The 22282-nt window shown below is 62.5% G+C and overlaps 2 protein-coding genes across 7 annotated transcripts; both read right to left on the minus strand.

The window, feature by feature from the left end:
* Window positions 1-70: 70 nt before the first annotated feature.
* TMEM184A (transmembrane protein 184A) lies at window positions 71-13690 on the minus strand. 4 transcript variants are annotated; one of them, XM_032326963.1, is made up of 10 exons: window positions 13415-13690; window positions 9442-9608; window positions 8521-8766; window positions 6611-6776; window positions 6210-6300; window positions 6029-6104; window positions 5852-5943; window positions 4583-4752; window positions 3840-4037; window positions 71-3249 (listed from the first exon to the last, which is right to left on the minus strand). In XM_032326963.1, exons 3-10 carry the CDS (start codon window positions 8764-8766, stop codon window positions 3014-3016), a joined length of 1275 nt encoding a protein of 424 aa, XP_032182854.1. In that variant the 5' UTR covers window positions 9442-9608; window positions 13415-13690; the 3' UTR covers window positions 71-3013. The 4 variants fall into 4 exon arrangements, with proteins under 4 accessions (XP_032182854.1, XP_032182856.1, XP_032182857.1 ...); XM_032326965.1 differs by lacking the exon at window positions 9442-9608; XM_032326966.1 differs by lacking the exons at window positions 9442-9608; window positions 13415-13690 and adding an exon at window positions 8968-9412 and having other exon boundaries at window positions 4583-4659.
* Window positions 13691-16180: 2490 nt separating this feature from the next.
* PSMG3 (proteasome assembly chaperone 3) lies at window positions 16181-18485 on the minus strand. Of its 3 annotated transcripts, none has more exons than XM_032326973.1 (3): window positions 18262-18485; window positions 17744-17980; window positions 16181-17191 (listed from the first exon to the last, which is right to left on the minus strand). In XM_032326973.1, exons 2-3 carry the CDS (start codon window positions 17957-17959, stop codon window positions 17039-17041), a joined length of 369 nt encoding a protein of 122 aa, XP_032182864.1. In that variant the 5' UTR covers window positions 17960-17980; window positions 18262-18485; the 3' UTR covers window positions 16181-17038. The 3 variants fall into 3 exon arrangements, with proteins under 3 accessions (XP_032182864.1, XP_032182863.1, XP_032182865.1); XM_032326972.1 differs by having other exon boundaries at window positions 18110-18485; XM_032326974.1 differs by having other exon boundaries at window positions 18467-18484.
* Window positions 18486-22282: the final 3797 nt, after the last annotated feature.

Genomic DNA, 22282 nt, shown 5'->3' on the forward strand with positions numbered 1-22282 from the left:
CCCGGGGGCGGGGCCTCCCGCTTCCTCACCTCTGCCGCTCAGCTGCTCCGTTTCAATATTTATTTTTGTGCTACTTTTATCATGGTATAAATTATTGAGAAGAGACCCCACGTCGTGGTCCTCGTCCGTACGACACATGCCCCGCGCCTGCCCCGCGCCTGCCCTGTCCCCTCACGGCCACCACCTAATTTATTGCTGTACATCTCTGCCGTGACGCTTTTGTACCTTTGCAATAAAGAGTTTTCTGGTTTCAGACCTGCCTGGTTGTGTGGTTGGTGCGGGGGTAGGAGGTGTCAAGTCCCTGAGTGCAGGGCACCGCTGTTTGTGAGGGGCTTGCCACCGCCTCCATGTCCTGCCCCCCGCCCCACTCGGTGGTCCTCACCTGCGAGGTCCATCAGGACAGCCCTGAAGTGGGGAGGGGGTCAGGCCCGTGGAGGCGGCTGGGCTGGCTTTCCAAATGGTGGGCCCAATTCCCAAGTGCTCTGTCTGCCCCAACCGGGAGCCTCTAGCCTTCGGACATAGCCTTCTCCAGCTCCGATGGCTCCCCTCCCCGCCCCCACCAGGTGGTATGTGCCCCAATCTTGGGCCAGGTCCTGCCGCAGGTGCGGAGACAGACACTTGGCCTGGGGTAGACAGCAGGGTGCCTAAAGTAAGCAGGCTGTCCTGCAAGCCGGCATTCCCCATGGGCCTTCCCCACCCCCGTCCCTCTGAGGGGCAGACATGTCAGCACTTGGCCTCAGCCTCTGCAGGAGGGCAGACTTGCAGGCCAGGTCTCGGGCTTTCCAAGACCCGCTGCCCCTCCTGCCTCACCTCTGCCTGAGCTGATGGGACCGCTCACGCCCACGGTCATTGCCAGCAGCAGCTCGGGTGGGGTGGGGTAGGGTAGGCTCTAGGGGGCCTGTTCCCTCCCTTTCCAGTCCGCTGGCTCCCTTCTGTGAAATGGGTGGGGAGTGGAGTGTGCCAGCCCTGTGGGGTCGCTGTGGCCCCCTACATGGCCAGGCCTGCTCCCCCTGCGAGAGCTCTGCACGGTGGCCCAGTGACTGGAGCTAGGGCAGGCCTGGACCCCAGCCCTGTCAGAGCCCCTTGGAAGTTGGCGAAGGCTGCTGCTCCTCCCGGCCCAGTCGTCCGTCTCTCGGGGCTGCCTCCTTTGGGGTGGATTGCTGCGACCATTTCCCAGGTGAGAGCGCCGAGGCTGGGAAAGGCCCTGTGCGGTGGGGCCGAGAACTGGGAGCCCCCTTTGTCGTCATGGATGGCAAGACGTGCCTCCCTCCTCGAGAGCGCCCATACTCCCCCTCCTCCCCGGGGAGGACGAAGCCAGTGAGGTGGGGGCGACTGATCTACCTGTGGGTGGTGGGGCACGGCCTGACTTTGTGTCTGAAGGAGAAGCTGGGCCTCATCCCACAGAGGTCTGTGGACAAGTGCAGGAGCTGCCTCTGTGGGGCTAGTCTGTCTCTTGCCGGCTGTGTGATCAGGCCCCTTTCCCCAGGCTTGTGAGGATTCAGGGCAGGCTGGGGTCCGGGCCCCGCCCTCAGCACACTGTGGACACAGCACACGGGGCTGCTGGGGCCTGTGCTGAAGGCGCCTTCTAACCAGGAGCCCGCACTGCGTGTGGTCACTGGAAGGGGGTCCCAGCCCACATTCCCCATGCACATGGTTTAGGCAACTGGGGCCCTAATGGGGTGACCCTCCCCAGGCAGAGGCCTGCAGGGCCACACCCCCATTTGCCCACAGGGGGTCTGGCACTGGCCCCCTCTGAGTCCTCCAGACAACCTCCTGCCCTGGTTGCTCCCAGAGCTGCTGACTGAGCCGGCTGTGCCGGAGTGTGGCCCACCATGGTCCCGCAGCCGGGATGGCATGATAGGGCAGTGTGGGGGGGTGGTGCTCTTGAGCTGGGTGGCCGGGTGGCGGCCTGGCTTATCTCGCCAGGCAGCCCGGTGGGGCCTTCAGAGAAGCTGTGGCCTTGAGTGCTAGGTCTGCAGGCCTAGGGAGCAGGGAGGCTGCGGGGCAGCCCCCGCTCTGGCCAGGGCCGGGCTGCATTTCTTCTGACCCTCAGGGGTCTCCCCAGGCACCAGCCTGGCACACAGGAGAGAGAAGGCCGGGGGAAGGCAGGCTCAAGCTTCATGCTCCGTCTGCGCCCCTTGCGCTGTCTGGGCCTGTGTCCATCTGTGGCCTTCATGGCCCTTCAGGCAGGGCTGGCTGCAGGTTCATCTTAAGGAGGAAGCTGAGCTCCCAAGGGAAGGGCAACACTCCGGGTCTCCTAAGAGCGTGGGGCACGGCCTTCGGTCTGCTTGTGAGCTCTGTGCCCCGCTGGGCTCTGAGCAGTGCCCCGGATCCTTCCCCCAACAGCAGACTTAGCACAGTGGGGCTTGTCTGAACACCCCAGTACAGTTGGCTCCTCCAGGGCTGACCCCGTGGGAACAGAAGCCACTGGAGTCTGTAGAAAAGCCAGGTGTTTATGTACAAATAAGTGTAATTCATCTGTGAGCTGCCTGTGCCCTGCGGGCTGGTTAGGACGAAGTCCCTGTGCAGGTGGCCCCGGACACCTCCCAGACCCACATCCTCACGTCGGGTGGGGACTTTCAGGAGTCTCCTTGGCTGGAGGGGCTGCACGGTGGCCTGGCAAGGCCCAGCTGAGGCCCCCTACTGGCCCACCTGTCCGCACCCACAGCTCCCATGATCGTGGGGTGGCTGCTCGCTCTCCGGAGGCCGCCCTTCCCTGCAGAGGCCCAGCCTAGAGTCCGTCCATCCTGCTGGCGCCCGCTTCACAGCAGCCCCTGAGCAGACGGCCAGGGGGGCCCAGCGAGTCCCAAGCTCATCGGATAAGCTCCGATGTCCCGTCTGGAGCCATGGGCCTACAGGGGAGGCAGGCTGGACAGTGGCCCCACATTCCTGGAAGGAGGGCTCCCAGAAGGCTTCCCCTCTGGCAACAGGGCTGGTGGGTGAGGGGCTCTGTGCTTGGCCAGAGGCCCGGGCAGACAGGTGGCAGCCAGGTGTCCAGTGACCTGTGGCCCTCCTACAGCTCCTCCGCGGGGATCAGCATCCGCTTCTCCATGTTCCGACTCTTCCGGATCCCCCCGGGGCCACTGGCTGCACTGGGGTGGGCGCCAGGGCTTGGGGCCTCATGTGTGGCCTGCTGGGTGTAGTGCTGGTAGGTCGGCGAGAAGTTGTGGACGGCGTCCTGCACAATGTCCTGTGGGCTCATGGTCTCTTTGAGGCCGCTGGAGATGCTGTGCATGGGTGCCTCGGGGGCTGGGGGCAAACGGCACATGTGTGGGGTCAGTGGGGGTGCCCAGACCCGTCATGTTGCGCTCAGACCCCAGCCCTGGGGACATAGCCCTGCTCCCCACTAACCTCTGGGCTGCCCAGGCCCTGGACTTGGCCAGCAGGGGGTGATTTCAGGACCGCTGAACCCCAGCCTGGCTCCTCCCCTCAAGCCCCTGCCCGCCTGTCCCAGCCCAGACTCCCCAGGGGACACATCGACAGACTACCTTGGCTGGCTCCTGCCTTCTCCCCAGCCCAGAGTGAGCCCTTTATGCTTGTGGTCACACCAGGCAGCTGGAGCAGGTGCAGGCCATCCCTGCCCGAATGGGTCATTCCCCAGGGATGTCTAGGTCTCTGGGTGTGGTGGGCAGGGCCCCCCCAGGCTTGGGAGGCATCAAGCCCCCCCACTGCCAGACATCCAGTCCAGCCCATCTCACTCAGAGCTTGGGGCCCGGGCCAGATGCAGATGTGGGCCCTGTCTAGGCTGGGGTTCTCCCCAGGGGTTGTCTGTCTGTGCTCCTCCCCGGGCCCACTGTCCGTGCGCCCACCCACTCTTGCACAGGACCCGGCCAGTGCACCTGGTGAGTTCTCTTTCTTCTCTGCGTACACCTGGCAGCTGAAAGCATAGCGCAGGGCAATGGAGGCAAACAGCATCTCAATGCAGATGATGAAATTCTGGTAGCCAGCGGCCAGCGTGCCAGCCCCGAACTTGCTCCCATCGATGACCTGGACCTCAGGGATGACCCCACACTTCTCCAGGATGGCCAGCAACATCCCTAGGGGATGGTGACAGCCGCTCAGGCACCCACCCTGCACAGGCCTCGGGAGCCGTGTGGGGTCTGTGGGGGAAGACGAGGTTCCGGCCCTGCAAAGGCTCCCCCAGGTGGCCCTGGGACGTCCCATCCCCATGGTCCTGTTCCATGGAGGGAGAGCCTCATGTTCAGGGGTGTGGGTACCTCCCACACCATGGTCATGGCCCAGTGGGCATCTGGCTACTCCCCACATGTCTGCTCTGACCTCCCGATCCCAGAGCTGGGGCTCACCCCTCCCCCCCCACACTGTCTGCGGGGTGAGGTCCGGGAGCACCCCCATCCTGGCCCCAGGCCTTTGCTGGGCCTTTCCACCCACAACAGCCAGACCTGCTGGGTGGGGGACTCAAGGTTTCCCCTGCACCATGGCTTCCAGCTGAGGGGATGGTGGTTCTGACCTGTGCTCCAGCCAGGGAAACTGAGGCCAGGCCTGAGGGCACATGGGGAACTGGGGACTGAGGTGGGATGGGGGCAGGCTCTAGGCTCCACCGGGGCCCCCACAGCGCACCTACCCTGCCAGAAAGAGAGGAAGATGACCGCCTTGATGGTGAAGAACTTGAGGACAGGCTCAAAGGGCTGCAGGAGCTCCCTGGTGGCGAAGTAGAAAAGGAACAGGGCGTAGAGGGCCAGGCTGACGGAGACATTGTAGATGAGGGTGACGTAGAGGTAGCCACTGTGGATGCTGGGGCCAGAGCAGATGCGGGGGTCAGGGCGGGCCCCGAGCCCTGTGCCTTCCCTGCTATCCCAGCCTGGGCCCTCCCTGCAGGCCAGGCAGACAGGTGGGCAGCACCCGAGCACAACGGCCAGGGAGCTGGGGGGGTTCCCACGCAGCTGTGAGGACGTAGCCCTTCTCCCTACAAAGGCCGCCCTCCGTCCCTCTTCCCCGGTCCAGTTGTGCACAGACTGAAGCACTGGGCCTCTACACTATGCACACACGGGCAGACGTGTGCTGGTGTAGGAGTGTGTACGTGATGTGCATGCACCTGTGGGTGTGTTCATACACACATGTCAGCACTGAGCATGTGAGGGTGTGCGCTCACGTGAAACCACGTGTGTGCCTGCTCATGTGCACATGTGAGCATGTGAGCATGCGTGTGAGTGTGTGCATCTGCTCGTGTGCATGTGTGTGCGTGTGGGGGGGCTTGTGTACGTGTGTGAGCGTGTGTGAGGGGGTCATGCACGTATGTGCATGCATGTGTGTACCTGTTGTGTGCGTGTGTCAGCATGCGTGTGCAGGCTTGTGTGCATGTATGAGCATGTGTGCATGGGCTCGTGAGCCTGTGTGTGAGCACGCTTGTGCGTGTGTGCGCGTTCGTGTGTAAGCATGCATGTGTGCACCTGCTCGTGTGCATGTGTGAGCGTGTGTGCATGTGTGCACCTGCTGTGCGTGTGTGTGCACGTGTGTGCACTTGCTGTGTGTGTGTGTGTGTGTGTGTGCACCTGCTGTGTGGACCTGGTGTGGGGCTCCTGGGCTGTCTGGGAGGTGCCACCAGTGGGTCCCTGGGCCTGAGGGCCTGAACTCCCCTTTGGCTCTCCTTCGGGTGGGCGGGCTGCAGGCCGGGATTGGGGGTTAACCCACGGCAGTGAGGCTCCTAGCCCTGTAGTCAGGGGCCCACTCCTCCGGGTCCGTTTGCTGCGGCCTCACCCTGGCAGTCTCCTGGGAGCACACGTGAGGACTCAGACTCGTGCTGAACCCCCTCCCTGACCTGGGGCCCGCACCCTTCTCCCGCCAGGCTGGCCCACCCCTCCCACCCCTCCCAGGCCAAGCAGCCTGGCCTTACTTGAAGTCCCCGTCATGGTATTTGCCGAATGCCTGCAGGACGATGGTGACCAAGGCCATGACCGGCTTCACGATACAAAACTGCAGTGTGGCCTGGGGAGGACGGAGTAAGGGGTGGTGGGGGGTGTAGCTGGGAGTGCCAGGGCAGGGCAGGCCAGCCCCCTACGCCCCCACTCACCTGCTTGCAGAATCGCAGGAAGCCAATGGAGTAAGACATGCTGTGCAGGCAGCAGGTGCCATAGACGCAGCTGGACCTGAGTGTGCAAGTCCGTGAAGCAGGGCCCGTGAGGACCCGTCCCCAGCCCGGCCCTGCTGCCGGGGTGCAGGGGCCCCTATGGGCTCTAGGGCAAGATGCTTACCGGATGGGCTTTCCCCGGATCTCTGCCATGATGGCGCTCTCGCCCCCCAGGTACTGGAAGCAGAGGCTTAGGAAGCTATAGATGACAAAAGCTGCAGGGCAGGGGGCCAGGGCGGGCAGCAGTGAGCTTGGGCTCCCTGAGGCCCCCCGCTCCCCGCCATCCCTGCTGACCCCCGGCCATCAGCAGTCCCTGTGGCAGCGAGGCCCCACCCGTTGAAGGCCCCCGCTCCCCCCTAATCCAGGTCCTGGGCCAGCCCGCTGCAGGGCCCCCACCCTTGGCACCCCCGATCCTGACCATCAGGGGAGCTGACTCGGCCCTGGAGGCTGGGGTTCCCGAGCTGGCTGAGGCCTCTCTGCACCCTCCCTGGATCTCGCAGAAGCCCGGAGCCAGACGGCACTCACCTTCATAGCAGTCACGCACTGAGTCCAAGTAGATGTAGTGCTGGTGGCCCCCCAGGAGGAGGAGGCTGAGCCAGGAGTCGAAGGCGTAGACGGGCACGATAAGGAGCAGGCGAATGATGTAGCGCTGCTCGTTGGGAACCGTGTAGGAGCGCAGGTGCAGGTAGATCTAGGCAGGCAGAGCAAGGGCAGGCTTGGGGCACGATGGCTACGTGCCCTCCCACCCCCCCAACCCTCCACCCCCCCACCCCCGTGTAGAGCAGCGTGGGAAGCAGCGCGAGCTCCCCCCCAGGTGCGGCCGGCCCCTTCTGCCCGCACACTCTGCCGCGGGAACGCCTGTTTGCTCACGCTCTTGCTCCTGTGTTCGTTCATTCCAAGCCGGGGGGCATCTGTGGCCCCGGAGTTTGGCATCTCAGCATGGGGGGGGTCTACAAAGGGCTGACCCCCTGGTGCCCTTTTGGGGATTGGCCCCATGGGGCAGGTACATTGGGAAAGCAAGGGTCTGTGTATGAGACCGACCCTGGCAGCGACGTGGGGGAAGACGCAGTGGGGCCGGCTGGGTCTTGGACGGCCAGTGAAAGGGGCATCCCAAGATGTCCACGGGGGACCTGCTGTGCAACAATAGGGCATGGAAGCATCAGAGGACAAAGCGGGTGTGACCCCACGTGTGTGGGAAACACGGGGTGAACACGAAAGGAAAGATGGTACTGTCCTGTCCCTGGGCGGTGGGAAATATGGCTGATTATAGTCTGTCTGGAAACCTTTCTTGACTGTCCACGTCCTCCAAGGGAAGATGGAAGAGCAGCGAGAGGGTCTTGAAGAGGAAGAGGTGCCAGGGAGCCAGGCACATGGCACCTCTGGAAGGCTTCCTGGAGGAGGTGCCCCTGAGCGTAGGTGGAGAGAGGGCCGTGGCAGAGCAGGCTGTGTGTGGAGCCCTGCGTGCACCGGTCTTCAGAGGGCACAATGCAGTGAGTGGCAGGGGCAGACTGGCATCCGGAACAGTCCCTTATCAGTCCCTGCCGCCTGGCTGAGGCAGTGGGAGCGCCTGGCACGGGCGGCCCCTGGGAGACGTGGTTTCTGTCCTGGGGCTGGCACTACCTGGCGGGCGGCCTTGGCAGGCCCTCTCCGTCCTCTACCCCCTTACCTTCCCATCCTAAAGCCAGAGGATGAGTCCCTCTCTGCCCTTGGGGGCTCTGGAAGGGCGGAGATGGCTGCCCTCCTGTCTCGGAGGGGCTGGGGCTGGGGGCAGGGGCAGGGCTGCAGCCCACGGGGTGTCTGTCTGCCCCTCTGGGGAGGCCCAGGATTCAGAGACAGACACGCAGAAGTGCTGGGGTTAGGCTCACACAGAGGGGGCATCCAAGACCCCCACTCAGGACTCTGGGGCCTGCCCCTGCTGCTTCTGGTCCCATAAGTCACAGCCTATCCCGGATTTTACTCGCCACCCAAGTGCACACGCACCACCCACCAGTTCAATCTTCCCGGCCAGAGCCCCAAGAGCAGCTCGGTAAGACTCTGTGCCAATCCTGCCTCCTCCGGGCAGCGCCTGCCGGTCCCTCTCATACCCTTGTGTCTACTTCTGATGTGGTTGTTTGAGACCACACAGAAGGTGGCTCTCACTGAGAAAGGAGTCCGCTCACCCCTCCCTGCCTGCCGGCCCGCCTGACCACCCCTGCCCCAAGCTCACACTCTCACTCATTCCCTCCCCATCCTGAAGGCCAGTCCTCCCTGGCTCCCACACCCTGCGTTCGGGGGAAATCTCCCTCCGCCGCCCCTGCACGCTGGCCTGTTGCCACCCCTGAGGGCCCTCCCTGCAGCCGGGCCTCTAGTGGCTGCCCCGGATCCCAGCACGGTCAGCCAGGGCCATGTCCCATGGCCAGCAGGGTCCCAAGAGAGGTGCAGAAGGGAGGGCCTACCTGGTGGCAGGTGAGCACCAGGGCAGTCCACACGAAGACCCCTGAGACGCCACGGGCCAACGCAGTGGTGAGGAAGAGGCGGGAGGCGCCCTGGGAGCTGTTCCCAATGGGGTCCATCTGTGGCCCGCCGGGCACGGAGGACGCGGAGGGCACGGCGGGCATGGCGGGAGGGGGGCCGGGCTGTGGCCAGGTTGCTGACACCAGGGGGCCGCGGGCTGTTCCCATGAGCCCTGAGGCATTAGTCATCTGCAGAGGTGAGGGAGGACACAGGGAGGAGTGAGGACAAAGGTGCGCCCAGGCAGCTGGCAGCCCCAGTGCCGGCCCAGGGAGGAGGGGGTGGGGGCAGGGCAGGAGGAGCTCCTCCTGGTGGCCACGCACAGGCCACCGACAGGCCGGGGGCTGCCCTGGGCGTCCCTCCCTACCCCTTCTGGGTGGTTCAAGCCTGACCGTCATGCCTACTCCCCTGACTTGGGCTCTCCTTCCCAGGTGGGACTCAGCCGCCTGGGCGCAGAATCAGGGAGCAGACTGTGGCATCGAGTGGTCCTCCTGTCTGCTGCTCAGACTTGTGGAAGCCCACGTTTGGGGACCCAAGATGTCTGGGAACGTGAGAGAGCCCCGCTGCCCTACCTGCCCAGAGGGGAGGGCAGTCGGAGAGAAGGCTGGACTGGTGCTGCCTGCCACTGCCCACGGGGGTGCAGCCCAGCAGCCACCAGCTCCCCGGGCCCTGCCCGGCTGTCCGGGCGCCCGGCTGTGCTGCAGGGCCCTTCAGCTCCCCAGGCCTGCTCGCTTGCTCCGGATGCTGTCTCTCTGGTCACTAGCCAGCCAGCCGGGGCACTGGGCACTTTGCTCCTCCCATGCCAGAGGCTGACCTGGCCTCTCCCCCGGCCTCCAGCCCACAGCAGGTAGGGGCCCAGTGCCTACCTCTCAGGCAGGAAGCTCTGGCCGGCCCTGGGAGGCCCGGCCTCCAGGGAAGCCTGGCTGGTCATTTGCATGGCCACGTGGCCCAGGGCAGCCCCACTGGGGGTGGGGCAGTGCTGCTCTCTGGAGTCTGTACCAGGCTTGGGGAGGGGGCCCGCCAGGGCTGGCGCCTGCAGGAAGGGACCCGGTTGGAGGGGGAGGAGCAGAGGCTTGTCCCCTCCCGCTGCTGCTGACATTCTATCTTTGCTCAGCAGCAGCTGGCTCCCAGGAAGCTGCAGGCCGCCAGGTGCCCTCACCTGCCTTTGGCAGACGGGCAGCCACGTGGCCTCTGCCTGGGCCCCAAGCAGGCAGGAGGGGTTTCAGGGGGCCGGGCTGGTGTTTGCCTAAACACAGGTGACTTTCTGTTGTGAGAATCTTGCCCAGTCTGTACGAGGTGCACAGGAAACATTGCTGGGATTGTGGAGTCGGGAGGGGGGACAGGCAGGTCCCTGGGTTCAGCTGGATGCCAGCGGCTTCTTTGCAAAGAGGCTCCCCCCACTCTGTCTTTGGAGGGTCCAGCGGGTAGGGGCCGTGCTCTGCACAATCACGCCGCCGCCCCCGCTGTCGCTGCCAGGGGGCACCAGGACAGAGGGTCTGCTCTGTGCCCTTGACAGTGCACACGTTCACATTCCTTGTGGCCACCTGACTCTCCCTGCGGCCCTGGGCCATGGGTCAAGGGCTGAACTGTTGGAATGACTGATCCCTTTTCACTCACAGAGGCTCATCCACACCGGTGTGCACAGGTGTGTGGGAGGCTGCAGGCCCAACCCCTGGACACACGAACCCACTCCTCGCCCCTTCACCCCCACCAGCCCCCTGCCCCCCAGGAGCCCCCAGCGGGCCTCCTCTGAGCACTGCCTGGAAACTTCCTTACTGACTTCTCTCCCAGTTGTCTCCTTGTCCTACCAATTCAGATGTCACCGTTCAGTACTGTCTCCGCCTTATATCCCACCCGGAGTTCCTGTCCACCTGTTGGCTTTGCGCTTGCTGCCAGCACGCCCTCCGTGGGAGCTTCCAGAACCCTGTGCTAGGCACACTGTGCAGCTGGCCCTCTGGCTGTGGCTCCCACCAGCTCTGGCTGGGGCGACGGGTGTGGTCTACACCACATCCAGTCAGAGTAAGGCTCTCGTGTGCCCGAATCCCACCACCTGCCCTGGGTGCCGAGAGTGTGGGTCAGCGTGTGCGGAGGCAGCACACGCTGACCCACCCTTCACGGCCCCTGGTGACAATGGCTTGGGGACCCTGAAGGGTGTACACTTAGCTATGGAGACGTGGATGGGGCTGGCAGGGGCCCAGGGACGCGCCACCCCCCGTGCCACAGGTGGGGAAGCAAGGCCTAGGGCCTTCCCAGGCTGCTGCTGGGGGACTGAACCTCCAGCAGGACGCACTCAGAAGGGCTTCCTTGCTGGCCCCAGTGGGGCCAGGCCTTTGGGAGAGCCCTGAGGGGCCTTGGCCCTGGGGAGGCTTGAAGCCTGGACCCTGGACAAGACGGAGGTACTTCCAGAGCTCGGCCCTTTCTTCAGAGCCAGAAAACACTGTGGGGAAGGGCAGTGGATGCTGACCTGCAGGTTGTACACGGGGGTCAGGCCTGCCTGCCAGCAGCAAGGGGGGCCAGGGGGCCCTGATCCTGGGAAGTCCCTGCTGCCCAGGGCCATCCCTGCTCTCATGGTGGAGACCAGGCCCAGTGTCACTTCTGGGTTGTTCCCACAGCTGCCTTACTCTGAAGCCTTGTTCAGCCATTGCCTCCAGGAAGGCCTCCAGGGATCCCTGGCTCCGAAGCCTCCCCACTCCAGGACACTGAGCACTCCCGGGCATGGCTTTGCTCAGGGGCCCTCCCATCGGCACCAGGCCATGTGTGTATTGTAGAATCCCGGGCCTCTGCTAAATGGGGGCCTTCTGCCCCCAACCCCTTTCTCTGGGTCCTGACCTGTTGCTCCAGGGGCAGCCTTAGCCCTCTGTGCCATGCTTTGCCCACGTTCTCGGCAGCCACCTCAGCAGAGCCCTTCACCTCTCTGGGCCTCTTCTTTCCCGTCTGTACAGATGAGTCTGGGGTTCTCTCACTGCACCGTGGGGTACAGCAGGTGGGTCCTGTCTGGGACACCCCTTTGCCTCGCTCTGAGCTCTGGGAAGGACCTGAGCTGCCTGGCCCTCCCAGGGCTGCCCAGGTGTGACACAGAGAGCAGCCCAGGTCAGGGAGGCCCGGGAGATGGGGAGGGGAAGGAGCCAGACTCTGCCCCACAGAGTGCTCCAGGTGGTAGGTGCGGGAGAGCTGACCTGCCCGAATTCGGCCCTGCCTCCAGCAGCCAGTGTCATGGCCCATGTGCACTCAGCAGAGGTGGCTGGGCCGGACTGGCCTGATTTCCCTGCCCGGGGCTGGACGCTGACCAAGCCCAGCACAGGACAGACCTGCCTGCCCGGGTCCGGGGAGCTGGGGCCTCTGACCCCTGTTTGTGGTGACCAGGTGACGAGGCTCTGGGCAGGTTGTTGCTGGGGCGTGGGTGGCTAAGACGCTGTGGCCGCTGTCAGACCTGTCTCCTCATCCCCACGCCTGCCTTTCACTACTGGTGACCCAATGCCCATGGCTCCTTGGCCTTCCTGCTGGCCCTGGAGCTCCTTCCAGACACACCTTGCCACGGGGGCCCCCTTCTCAGCCAGCCTGCCATCTGCGGACATCTCTGGGAGCCTGTGGCTCCTTTCCTGCCGCCGGCCCGGTCCAGTGCGCCCCCACCCTCCACCGGGCAGGCAGAGACAAGTTGGGGAAGGACAGTGGGGGCATCAAGACACCACGCTCCCCAAGGCCAGACCCCCGGGGTCCTTTGGCTCTCCAGGGGTGCCCTCCTGCTGTATCTGGGGAGCTTCGGTCCCGGCACCCGCAACGGCCCTTGACTTAACCAACAGCCACTGTGGCCAAGGGCCTGGGGGTGACTGGCCCGGGGGCACTGTCAACCAAGGGTCCTGGGTGCTCAGTTCTTTAAGCCACTCAGGTGGGAGCTGGGAGAAGTGGGGAGCAGCGGTGGGGCCCCCAGGCCTCTGCAGGCCATGGAAGGAACCTACATCCCGGGGAACCCAAGCCCCTTCTCCCCTCTTCTGGGCCCGCAGCGGGAACCGTGGGTCCCTCCAGCTCCAGTTCTGGGATTCCTTGTGTGGTGGGCAAGCCGGGCCCTGGGCCCCAGAGCTGCAGGAGCAGGGCCCTGGTTCGGACACACCGGGCTGGGAACCTGACGTGGCCCTCACGGTGTCTGTGACCTTCCTTAGCGTCCCCTGCACCTGGAACCCTACTTGCATCAGGTCAGCGCTCGTCCCTTACTCAAAGGTGGGTCCGGGTCAGTGTGGCCCAGTACTGCTCTGCAGTCAAGGTCACTGAGGCCCAGGACCGCTCTGTGGCACTAGTCGTCTCAGACAATCCGCTGTACTGCCGGCCAGATCACCGTCCCGGGGTTTCTCTCGACCTCTAGGCCAGTCAGCCCAGGGTACCCCACTGTGGGATCTCAGGGACCTCACTCCCTCCTGGGGCTTTCTGTCCTTTCTGCGCTGCCTATTCCTAGCCTGTGTCCCTCCCCTGGGCCACTTCTCTCCCCCAGGCCTCCATCCCCAGAGAGGAGCTGTGTCCCTGGAGCGTGCCTGTACCTGCCTGCTGTCCCAGAGCCAGCTGCCAGCCCTGGGTGTGTCCCCGGGGGCAGCCCTCCATGCGGGGCTGGGGCAGGGGTGCAGCCCTGAGACCCTTTTTGGTTACCAGGTGGTATCCCAGGGCCTGGCAGGGCCCTGTCATCTTGGGTGGAGAGGGGGTGGGGCAGAGAGGCCCAGACTCTCAGAATTTCACCGTGCAAGATTTTTTCTCCAGGAATTCCAACCCCACTAGAGTGAATGGGACCCCGGCCTGGACCCCACCTCTCCTGTGAGTGTGCACACTTGCACACACATGCGCGCCTGTGCTCACCTCTCTGGTGGCTCGGTCAGCTCTCTGGTCGGGCCCCTCAGGCTGCTCTGCTCAGGGCTCCAGGCCCCGGGGTGTGGGGGTGGGGGTCCAGCCCCGATGTGCAGCCTCTAGACCTCCGTTGCTCCTCCTCACAGCAGCCTGGGCTGGTCCAAGGCACTGCTGCTCCTGGGGGGCGGGGGGTGCCAGCTTTTCCCTGATCCCAGAAAACACCTCCTTGCCACCGCCCACCTCACCAGGCCGGCCCTGCCAGGCGGAGTGCAGCCCCGGCCACACCCTCTGCTGGGCCCTGCCCACACCCTGGGCCTCCCTCCCATTCCTCCAGTCGTGCACTGCCTGGCGGGGGGTACAAGACGGCCTCCGAGTCTCTGACGTCCGGGTGTGGCCTTGAGTGGTTGCATCTCTCCATCCGTGTGGATGGTGGTCCGATCCACCCCTGCCTCAGTGCAGTGAGGGGTAGACGGGGGGGTTGCCTGCCTTTATCGAGGGACGGCTCCTGGCTCTGAGCACCCCACACAGGGGATCCGAGTGGCCTCCCCAAGAGACGCAGAGCTACTGAGAGGATGGCCCGCCGCCAGCTGCTCCCTCAGAAGAGGGGTTTCCACCATCTCATCACGATCTCTCGGAATCAGTGGGGCCTCACTTCCCACCGAGCCCACCTCCTCCCTCCCCGCCGCCCTGCAGACCCATCTGTCTGCTTCGGGTTCAGACCATGAAGCCGCAGGGGCTGAGCGCCTCCCCACAGTCCCTCTCTGGTCGCTCAGGGCCCTCTGACTGCACACATGCCCTGGGCATCCTAGTCGCTCACTGTGTGCCCCCCTCCTGCCAGTGTCACTCCGAGGCACTGAGACGCTCAGCGGCTCAGCGGTCCTGCACGTGGCTGTCTTAGTCCACTGGCTCCTTGTCGTAGCTGGTTTGGGAGGCTCGGGGGCTGCAAAGCCCTGGAGAAGCCGCTCGGAGAGATTGCCTACAGTGGCTGCCCTCCCTGGGTTCTCTCGCTCGCCCTCGTTTCTGAGCCACGTCCTTACATCCACTAAGAAGAAGGAAGGGCGTGCAAGGGACGGGGTCTGGGGGCGGGGGCACCGTGCGCAGCTCAGCGGAGAACTGCACGGGGCAGATGGCACTGGAGGTCCAAAGGTATGACCTTGACGGAGGAGCCCCTGGTAGTCTGGGCTGGAGGGGCTGCAGACGAGCCCCCCGGTCTTTTACTTCCGTGGGCCTACGGATCGCTGGAAGGTGTGATGACAGTCTGATCACTGGTTAAGCGCCGTGTACAAAAATAAATCTACATCGCACCAGCCACCGCCTGTGGGAGCTGCGGCTTCACCGATGGCTCCTCCTGAATCATGGCGGCCGAAGCAGAGGGCCCTGCACCTTCCCACCCCGTCCCATGCCTGCCAAGGAGCATGCAGGCTTCAGGGACAGGAGCGTGTAGTGCCAGGCTGTGATTTCCACCAGCCACCAGACAGCTTCCGGCAGCTGTAAGGGTTGGGCGTGGAGAAAGTCCTGGGGGCCCCGCTCAGTTCCACGCCGGGTCCACCACCCCCTGCCAGGCAGTGTCCATGCTGCTGCCCAACTGCCTCTCCTTCAGGGCAGCAGCCAGGGGTGGGAGTGTCACTCCTTCACAAGGTCAGGCTGCCACCTGGCAGCAGTGAGAGGTCCTGTGACCCCGGGGTCAAGCCCGGGCTCGGCCAGGGCAGCTTGGTGATGCTGCCTCCATTTCCGTCTCTGGAACACATGGATGATGAGAGGAGTGAGGTTCCCAGGTCCGAGCGAGGACTGTTAGGGTACATGCAACAAAGGCTGTACCCTGAGCCTGGTCATTGTGATAGGCACGTGTGCTAGTCCCATAGAGATGAATTTAGGGACCAAACCAGAACACCAAAAGCTGCAACTCTGAACCCAGACTCGGACTGAGACCCTCTCCGTGCCTCGGGTTCCCTGCTTGTGATGGGAGGAGACGTGATCCCACAGCAAAGACACCTAATTTTTAGATGAGCACTGCATAACTATTGCTTTGAAGTATTAATCTGAGGACACCAGGCCTCTGCTTCTGCTGGGGGGCAGGGGGTGTCCTCCCCAACCATCGGGACACCCCAGGCCTTGGGGGTCCACATGTGTGTGAACATCTCCTCCCTTCTTCAGTCAGCTCCTGTGTCCTTAGACCTGACCCTGGTCCCAGTCCTGCCAAGGGACACACCAAGTGGGGTTGAGGGCCAGTCTAACCGGGGGAATGGCAGTGTGGACACAGGTTGGGTAGGAGCAGCCAGGCTGGATGCAATCTGCTCAAGAGGTCGGGAGGTGGGGCAGAGCTGGCCACAAAGGAGCCCTGTGTCTCTCAGGGACAGGCTTGCCTGTTTCCCCTGATCACCCAGGCTCCCTGCAGCAGCAGCAGCACGAGGGGCCTTCCCTGCTCAAGCATCGGCACCCACTCTGGGAAGTGGGCAGGAGTCCCACGGGTGACTCCTGCGGTCACTGTCAGCCAGTCTGTGCTCCCAGCGGGACAGGGCTGACAGTGGGGCTGATGGTGATATTTCATAGGCACGGTCTGCTGACAGAATGAGCCCTTCATCTTCAGCAAACTCATGCTTGCCTCTAGACCAGACTGGCAGGTTGAACCAGTCCTTTCATCGCCTCTTGGAGAGGAGTTTCTAAGTCAAGAACTTCAGGGTCTCAGAAGCTGTTGATTCTGAGGGAAACCAAATAAAAACATCCCCTTCTGATCTTATGAGGACATGGACGCCACCCAACATGTTTTCTGTACAGAGATCTCTTTTAAGACTTTATTTTTAGGTCATCTCTAGGTCTACCGTGGGGCTGGAACGCACAGCTCCGAGACTGAGTTGCACGCTCCACTGACCAAGCTAGCTGGGTGCTGCTCTTTATACTGGGACCCCAGCTTCCAGACCCCGAGCCCGCATCCTCTCTTGTCTCCAATCCTGTGGGGCGGACTCACACGGCAGGCACATGGATAGTGACGTGCCACTAGTGGGGGATGAGGACCAGCCCAGAGGGTCCGAGCTGCTGTCCGCAAGGGCAAACACCATCCCGAAGCCAGTGCCTCACTGGACCTGTCATGCAGCAGGACAGTAAGAGATGTTTGCGGAATGGAAGTTCATAGCTGTCCAGAGAAGTCAGAGAAGGAGGAGCAAAAGAAGTGTGTAGAGCGTGTGAACCTTGCTAAACAAGGTCTCCTCCCACTTCCGCATAGTGTCCTGCACCGTGGGATGCTAGTTCTCAGTATCGCCAGGAAGGCTGGTGAATTATTTGGGGATAGGCATTTATTGTGAATAAAAAAAATTTCCTTCAACGACAGATACTGCACATGGAGGGCCAGGACTCCAACCTAATGACTCATCTCTCAGTCTCGAATACACGCAGCTATTTGGACCCTAGTAAAAACCGTTCACAACCCCCCAAGACACACTCCTCAGCTTTCCTCCATCCGCGGGTACGTTAGTGCCCAAAGTACGGGTCTGCCTGGGACGGGCGTTATTTCCTCCAGCTTCTAGAGCTAAGCCAGAGTTGCTCCTCCTGCCTAACCGAGGGAGTGCTTCCATATCAAGAGAGAGTATCCGCGTGTCCCTTCGGCTCGCTGAGTAGCAGACGCAGCTGCTGCCTCCAGGGTCACCACACCTGGCAGGACTGGATCACCTCCTTCAAGGCCTTCAGCCCCTCCACACTCCTGTCCTTCACAGCCAGGGCCAGGAGGACCGCTCTGTTTCCAGCCTCCTGAGACACAAACGTCACCAGGTTCTTTGCAAAGACGTGGATGAGAGGCTGGTAAAGGGGAGGAGAGAAACCATTTTAATTGTGACAAATCTGTTTTCCTTAGTGCCTTCACAGAGTGTCCCTCAGGAACCCTCCTGACTTCCTGCACCCTCAATAATCAACCCCCTCCATGTAAGTTCAATGCAACACTGGTTTAGCGTTCAACCGACTTCAGAACACTCCAGTCCTAAACAAAACACCAGAGAGGCACCATTACACTCATTTCCGTGGTGCCTTATGATTCCTTGCTCTCTTCTGGCGGGCTGTCATCCAGAAGGAATCATGGAAGGTATTCTACAGGGCTGGCGTGGGGTCTGTCAAATCTCACCAGCTCCAAGGTCGCACGAGAGGGTCAAATTTTACAAAATCAGTACTGCCTCTCTGCTAGATAAAACACTGATATGCTGGGGAAAGCATGCACCAAGGGCAGGCCAAGTGCCCTCACAGCTACATAGGCCTCAGAAAACAATGTGGAGCCTGCAGGCTCCAGACCCTACTCACAACCCGCAGCCACACAAGCAGTTTTCCCTCCAGCATGGGGTCCCCTTCCCACCACTTTACCTCGTCCTGCCCAAGAAGGACTTTGGTGGTGAGCACGGGCTTGCTGATGTCACCAGCCACGGTGCTGGGCTCCAGGGAGACCAGGGTACCCATCTTCCCGAACTGGGTCACCACCACCAGGATGTGACTGTTGAAGGATGTGCAGACCACCTGCGTGGGGACCCCACACACCACTTCCGTCTTCTGTTTGGAAGTCAGCAAGGGTTTGCCTTCCATGGATGGGTCTTTTCAGTGGCACTTTAATGTTTACCAAGCAAAGAGAGGAAAAAAGGTCACTCAAACCGTGTCGGAGGTGCTCGTGCTCCAGCATTAGCACCGCCTGGTATTCGCACAGAGGCACAAGCACGCCCACCCGAGCAAACCCACCCGAGCAGGCGCCCGCGCGAGCCCGCCGCCTTCACCGGCGGCCCTCAGAAGCCGCTCCAGGGCGCGCGTGTGCAGACGTGCGGGCTGCGCCGAGAAGGCGGGCCATCGGGGCACTCGCGGGTCTCTGTCCCCGGACCAGGCTCTATGCCCACCCGCCACAGGCGCACAAGCCCGGGCTCCAGCAGGTGGCCGCGCCCCCGCCGTCCTCTGAGCGTCCCCTTCCGCTTGGGAAAACGACCGCTCCCGCAGGACAGGGAAGCACCCCCGCGCGGGCTAAGGGCAGAGGGCGGCGGGAGGCCGGGGGCCCCGCGGGGCGCCCTCGTTACCCATCCCACCCGCCATGCCGCCCGCGCTCACCGCGCCGCGCCCGGAAGTGACGCACGGTGGGCGAGGCGGGCCCGCCCCCGCAGGGGCCCCGCCCACCGGCCCTGAGTCCCCTCCACCGGAAGTGCGCCTGGGGGTTTCCGGTCCCGGCGGGGTCTCTGGCTCGTCAGCGGTGCGGTTCCGCGCTGCGGAGAGGGGCCCGCGGTACTGGGCGAGGGGCTGCATCCCCCACCCGCGAGTCTCGGCCACTCGGCCTCTGGCTGCTCCCCCGGGGTGTCCTCGGTGGTCGGGGGGGCTGCCTGGCTGTGGGTTCCCTACCCCACATGGCGGCCCTGGGGCTGTGGGAGCGGAGCAGTGCGGAGGTCGCCCCGCGGAGAGCGGGCACAGGGACTTGGGTGTGTCCGGCGGGAGTCCCATCCCGGAGCCAGGGCACGGGGTGTCCTGCTGACCCGGGCGGGGATGCGGGGACGGCGCGGTGGCGCCACGGCGAGGCCGAGGCCGTAGGGCTCCGGGGCGGGGGCGGCTCTTGTGGGGGCGAGCCCTTCGTCCCCTCTCCCGGGGACCCCAGCCCTTCCTGGGCGAGCTGCGGGGCGGAGGCGAGCCCTCCCCACTCTGCCGAGGTAGTCTGCAGGGCAAGCTTACCGCCCCACTCCCCGGGGGCACCCAGCTCTGCGTGTGTGAGTGTGTGTGTGTGTGTGTGTGTGTGTGTGCGCGCTCGCGCGCGCAGGCGCACGCGAGCCCTCCATCCCACTCTCCCGTGGGCCCCAGCCCTGGGGGGCCATCTGAGCCAGCCTTCCGGCTCCCATCCATCAGATTCCTCAGGCTGCGGTGGGTGACGGGCATTGTGCAAAGTGTCCTGTAGACAGGCTGTTCAGGTTGGGAAAGCTTGCCCCGGGTCCTAAAGCTGGTAAGGGTTGGATCCGGGCTTCTGTTGCTCGCCCTGAGTTACTGGTCTGAGGGCTCTGCGCCCAGGTGCCCAGATAGGGGGAGAAGGGGCCAGGGTGGCCCCTGTGGCAAGAGGATGTCTGGTCCACCCCCTCCTCTGACAGCCCCCGAGGGCTCATCCTTTCTCCACGCTGGCAGTGTGTTGTCAGGGTGGGGGAGTCTTGCACTGATACTGGGGTAGCTTGAGCCTGCAGACCCCTCCTTATGTGAGTGACAGCACTTCAGCACCCCCCCACCCCGAGGCCTTGCCCTCCAGTTTCCTGACAGCCCCTGCGGGGGCGCGGTTCCCCTCCACCTGGTCTGCCCACCCCACTGAGCCCTGTAGGAAGCCTTGGCATCCCTAATCTTTGCTTTAATGACTCCTTAGACAACCCGTGTCAAGTCCAATGAAGCATGTGCCTTCCAAAACGATTTCTGGTGGCTTAAAATAAAAGGCATGTATACAAAACATTATCAAAATAGAAATAAAAATCAAAAGGAACCCGCTTTTGAGCTTTCTTGCAGCAGGCTCACAGAGGGAAAGATTATGACTTTCCAGGTGCCAATACTCAAAAAGGAGGAAGGGTATCAATTTCTCTGGAGAGTGTTTTTGTTGGGGCTAAATTTAAACCCACATCCACCCACACACACCTCAAAGCAAATGGCCAATTCCTTGCTCTGCGGTGGGAAACATTCCAAAGGCGAGTTTACTGCTGTTCACCTAATCACGCATTCTCTCTATGCAAATAGACAAGTTTGACACCCCCCCCCCCAAAACCCAACTCTGACATAAAGTTCTCACCATAAAAGATGAGCAAGAGCAGAGCGGCGGGTGTCTTGATGACACTTAAGCAGTTATGTCAGTGTCTGTCGCCTGTATGTTGGTCTAGATCTGGGGAAGAGGCTGCATATGAAAGAAAGGAGCTGGAAAGTCTAGGAGGGGCTTCCTGGCAGCGGGAGTGGATGTGTGGGCAGGACGTGGGCACTTAGAGTAACCCGGCCCAGCTCATTGCCTGCAGTTGGCCGTTCTCCAGAAGGAGGCCAATTCCCTTAAGTGAGTTCACTTAAAATGAGAGCTAAGTAGCAATAGTGTCACCGGTGGGGCAGAAGGGTTCGAGAATTTATCTTAAAAAGTGGTGACCAAAGAAAATATCTTGAAATTGTCTTGTATTCAAGGAATTCTAGGTTATGAATGCCATCCTCTGTTAATTTGTGCCACCAAAGAACCAAGCGCTGGTTTGGCAGGGTCATAATTTTTCCAACAAATCCTCCAACAGCAACGTTCCCAGCTGTGTAGGGAAGAGGGTGGTCCAAGGGCGCCATCCATTTACCCCAGAGCCTCTCCTAATCTTGTGATATGCACGTCTGCCCTTGGAATGCTGTCCCCTCACCAGCCGGCCCCGCCGCCTGCCTGTCTGGCACTGCCAGGCCCTCCCACACTTGCCGCCACGTTCCCCGGTATTGACCTTCACCAGCTTTCTGAAATCTCGCATCTTTCCCCATGCGCCGCTCGCCCACAGCCTCACAGCGTGCTTTCCAGAACTTGCAGCTCTGTGCCCGTGCGTGGGGTAGGGGAGACGGAGGGGCACTTCAAGGGAGCCCAGTCTTGTAAACGGTCAATGCATTTGGGAAACGCTCTGTGTTGTGATGACTCTGTTTCCCTCCGTGGGCTCATGTGCCCAAGACGTCAGCCTTGGAAGTTTCCGGAATCTACCCCCTCGGCCCTTACTAACGGTGCCGTGGGGCAACTTTCCCTATGGGCCTCAGCTTCTTGGCTCAGAAATGGAGAGGCCACGTGTGCCGGCCTGGCAGTAGTGATTTCCTGGAACTTTATGGAATTAGCTCTGACTTTACGTATTTTCATACTTACTTACACATATGTGCATTCTTTATTACCTTTATTATTAATCATCTGTCTTCTCATCATCAGGTGAGTAACATCTTGCTTCCACATGCCGGGTGAGGAACGGCTTGAAAGCAAATCAGCCTCGGGGACTCCGAGACCCTTGACCGGCAGGTCTGCACGCTCCTTGCCTGCAGGAGGCTCTCTGAGCTGCTGTCCCCGGGTCTGCCAGAGGGAGGGTCTCTGCTGTCCATGCTCCCCCCCCCCCAGCCCCGTCTGCCCCAGCGAGGGACTCTGCTGCGGCCCGGGAGTCTGACCAAGGGAGGGGCTCGTAGACACAGCAGTGTCTACACCGGCAGTGAGCTGGTGTGACAGGTGGAGGTGTTACTTGTGGAAATGATTGCCCCTCTCACGTGTCCCGGCCAGTCTCCTATGAGGACCTGGGGATTCGGAGAGCTGGAGATCATGCCTGTGATGCAGGCCCGAGACACGGCATCAGATAAGTGCATTTTACCCCCGTGAGGCGGTGGAGACTTAGGACTGCATGAGGGGAGGTGTTTCCATTAGGGTGCTTCCAGGCAGAGGGGACAGACACCTTTGCTCCAAAGGAGGACAGACGGGCTCACTGGGCAGCTGGGAAGTCCCAGGCACTCCGACAAATCTCTCCATCTCTCAACTCCAAGATTGCTGTCGCTTTCTTCCCCACAATCTCCGGGGAACATCCAGGCCAGTCTCCCTAGACCAGCCTGGGCCACACGCCTGTCTCTGAACCAACCACCCTGTGGAAACTTGGGGAAACGAGCTCATGTACGAGCAGCTCCCCCAACACATGAGAGTCAGCCAGTCCTTGTCAGCAACCACATCGAAGGAGATCATAATGGACCCAACCATCTGAGCGCCCCACCCTCCCAACCGCCCGGAAACCATGCACCCGCTTTGTGTTTCCACAGATTTGCCCATGTGGACATCGCCAGCAAGCCCCTCCCCCCCCCAGCAAGCCACGTGGCCTTCGTGGCTGGCTCCATCCACTCAGCACAGTGTGGACCAGGGTCATGCACGCCCCTCGGGCACTGGGGGCTTCT

Source organism: Mustela erminea, chromosome 20 (assembly GCF_009829155.1).
Source record: "Mustela erminea isolate mMusErm1 chromosome 20, mMusErm1.Pri, whole genome shotgun sequence".
Classification (NCBI taxonomy): domain Eukaryota; kingdom Metazoa; phylum Chordata; class Mammalia; order Carnivora; family Mustelidae; genus Mustela; species Mustela erminea.

Bases quoted from the DNA above. Each gene is read 5' to 3' on its own strand.
- TMEM184A (XM_032326962.1), bottom strand. The intron at 4,038-4,582 runs GTAGGTGCGCTG...ACCATCCCCTAG, and splicing joins CTTCCTCTCTTTCTGGCAGG to GGATGTTGCTGGCCATCCTG. The intron at 3,250-3,839 runs GTGCACTGGCCG...GTTTGCCCCCAG, and splicing joins GAAGAAAGAGAACTCACCAG to CCCCCGAGGCACCCATGCAC.
- PSMG3 (XM_032326973.1), bottom strand. From the start codon at position 17,959: ATGGAAGGCAAACCCTTGCTGACTTCCAAACAGAAGACGGAAGTGGTG. The intron at 17,192-17,743 runs GTAAAGTGGTGG...CCCCTTTACCAG, and splicing joins TCCTTCTTGGGCAGGACGAG to CCTCTCATCCACGTCTTTGC.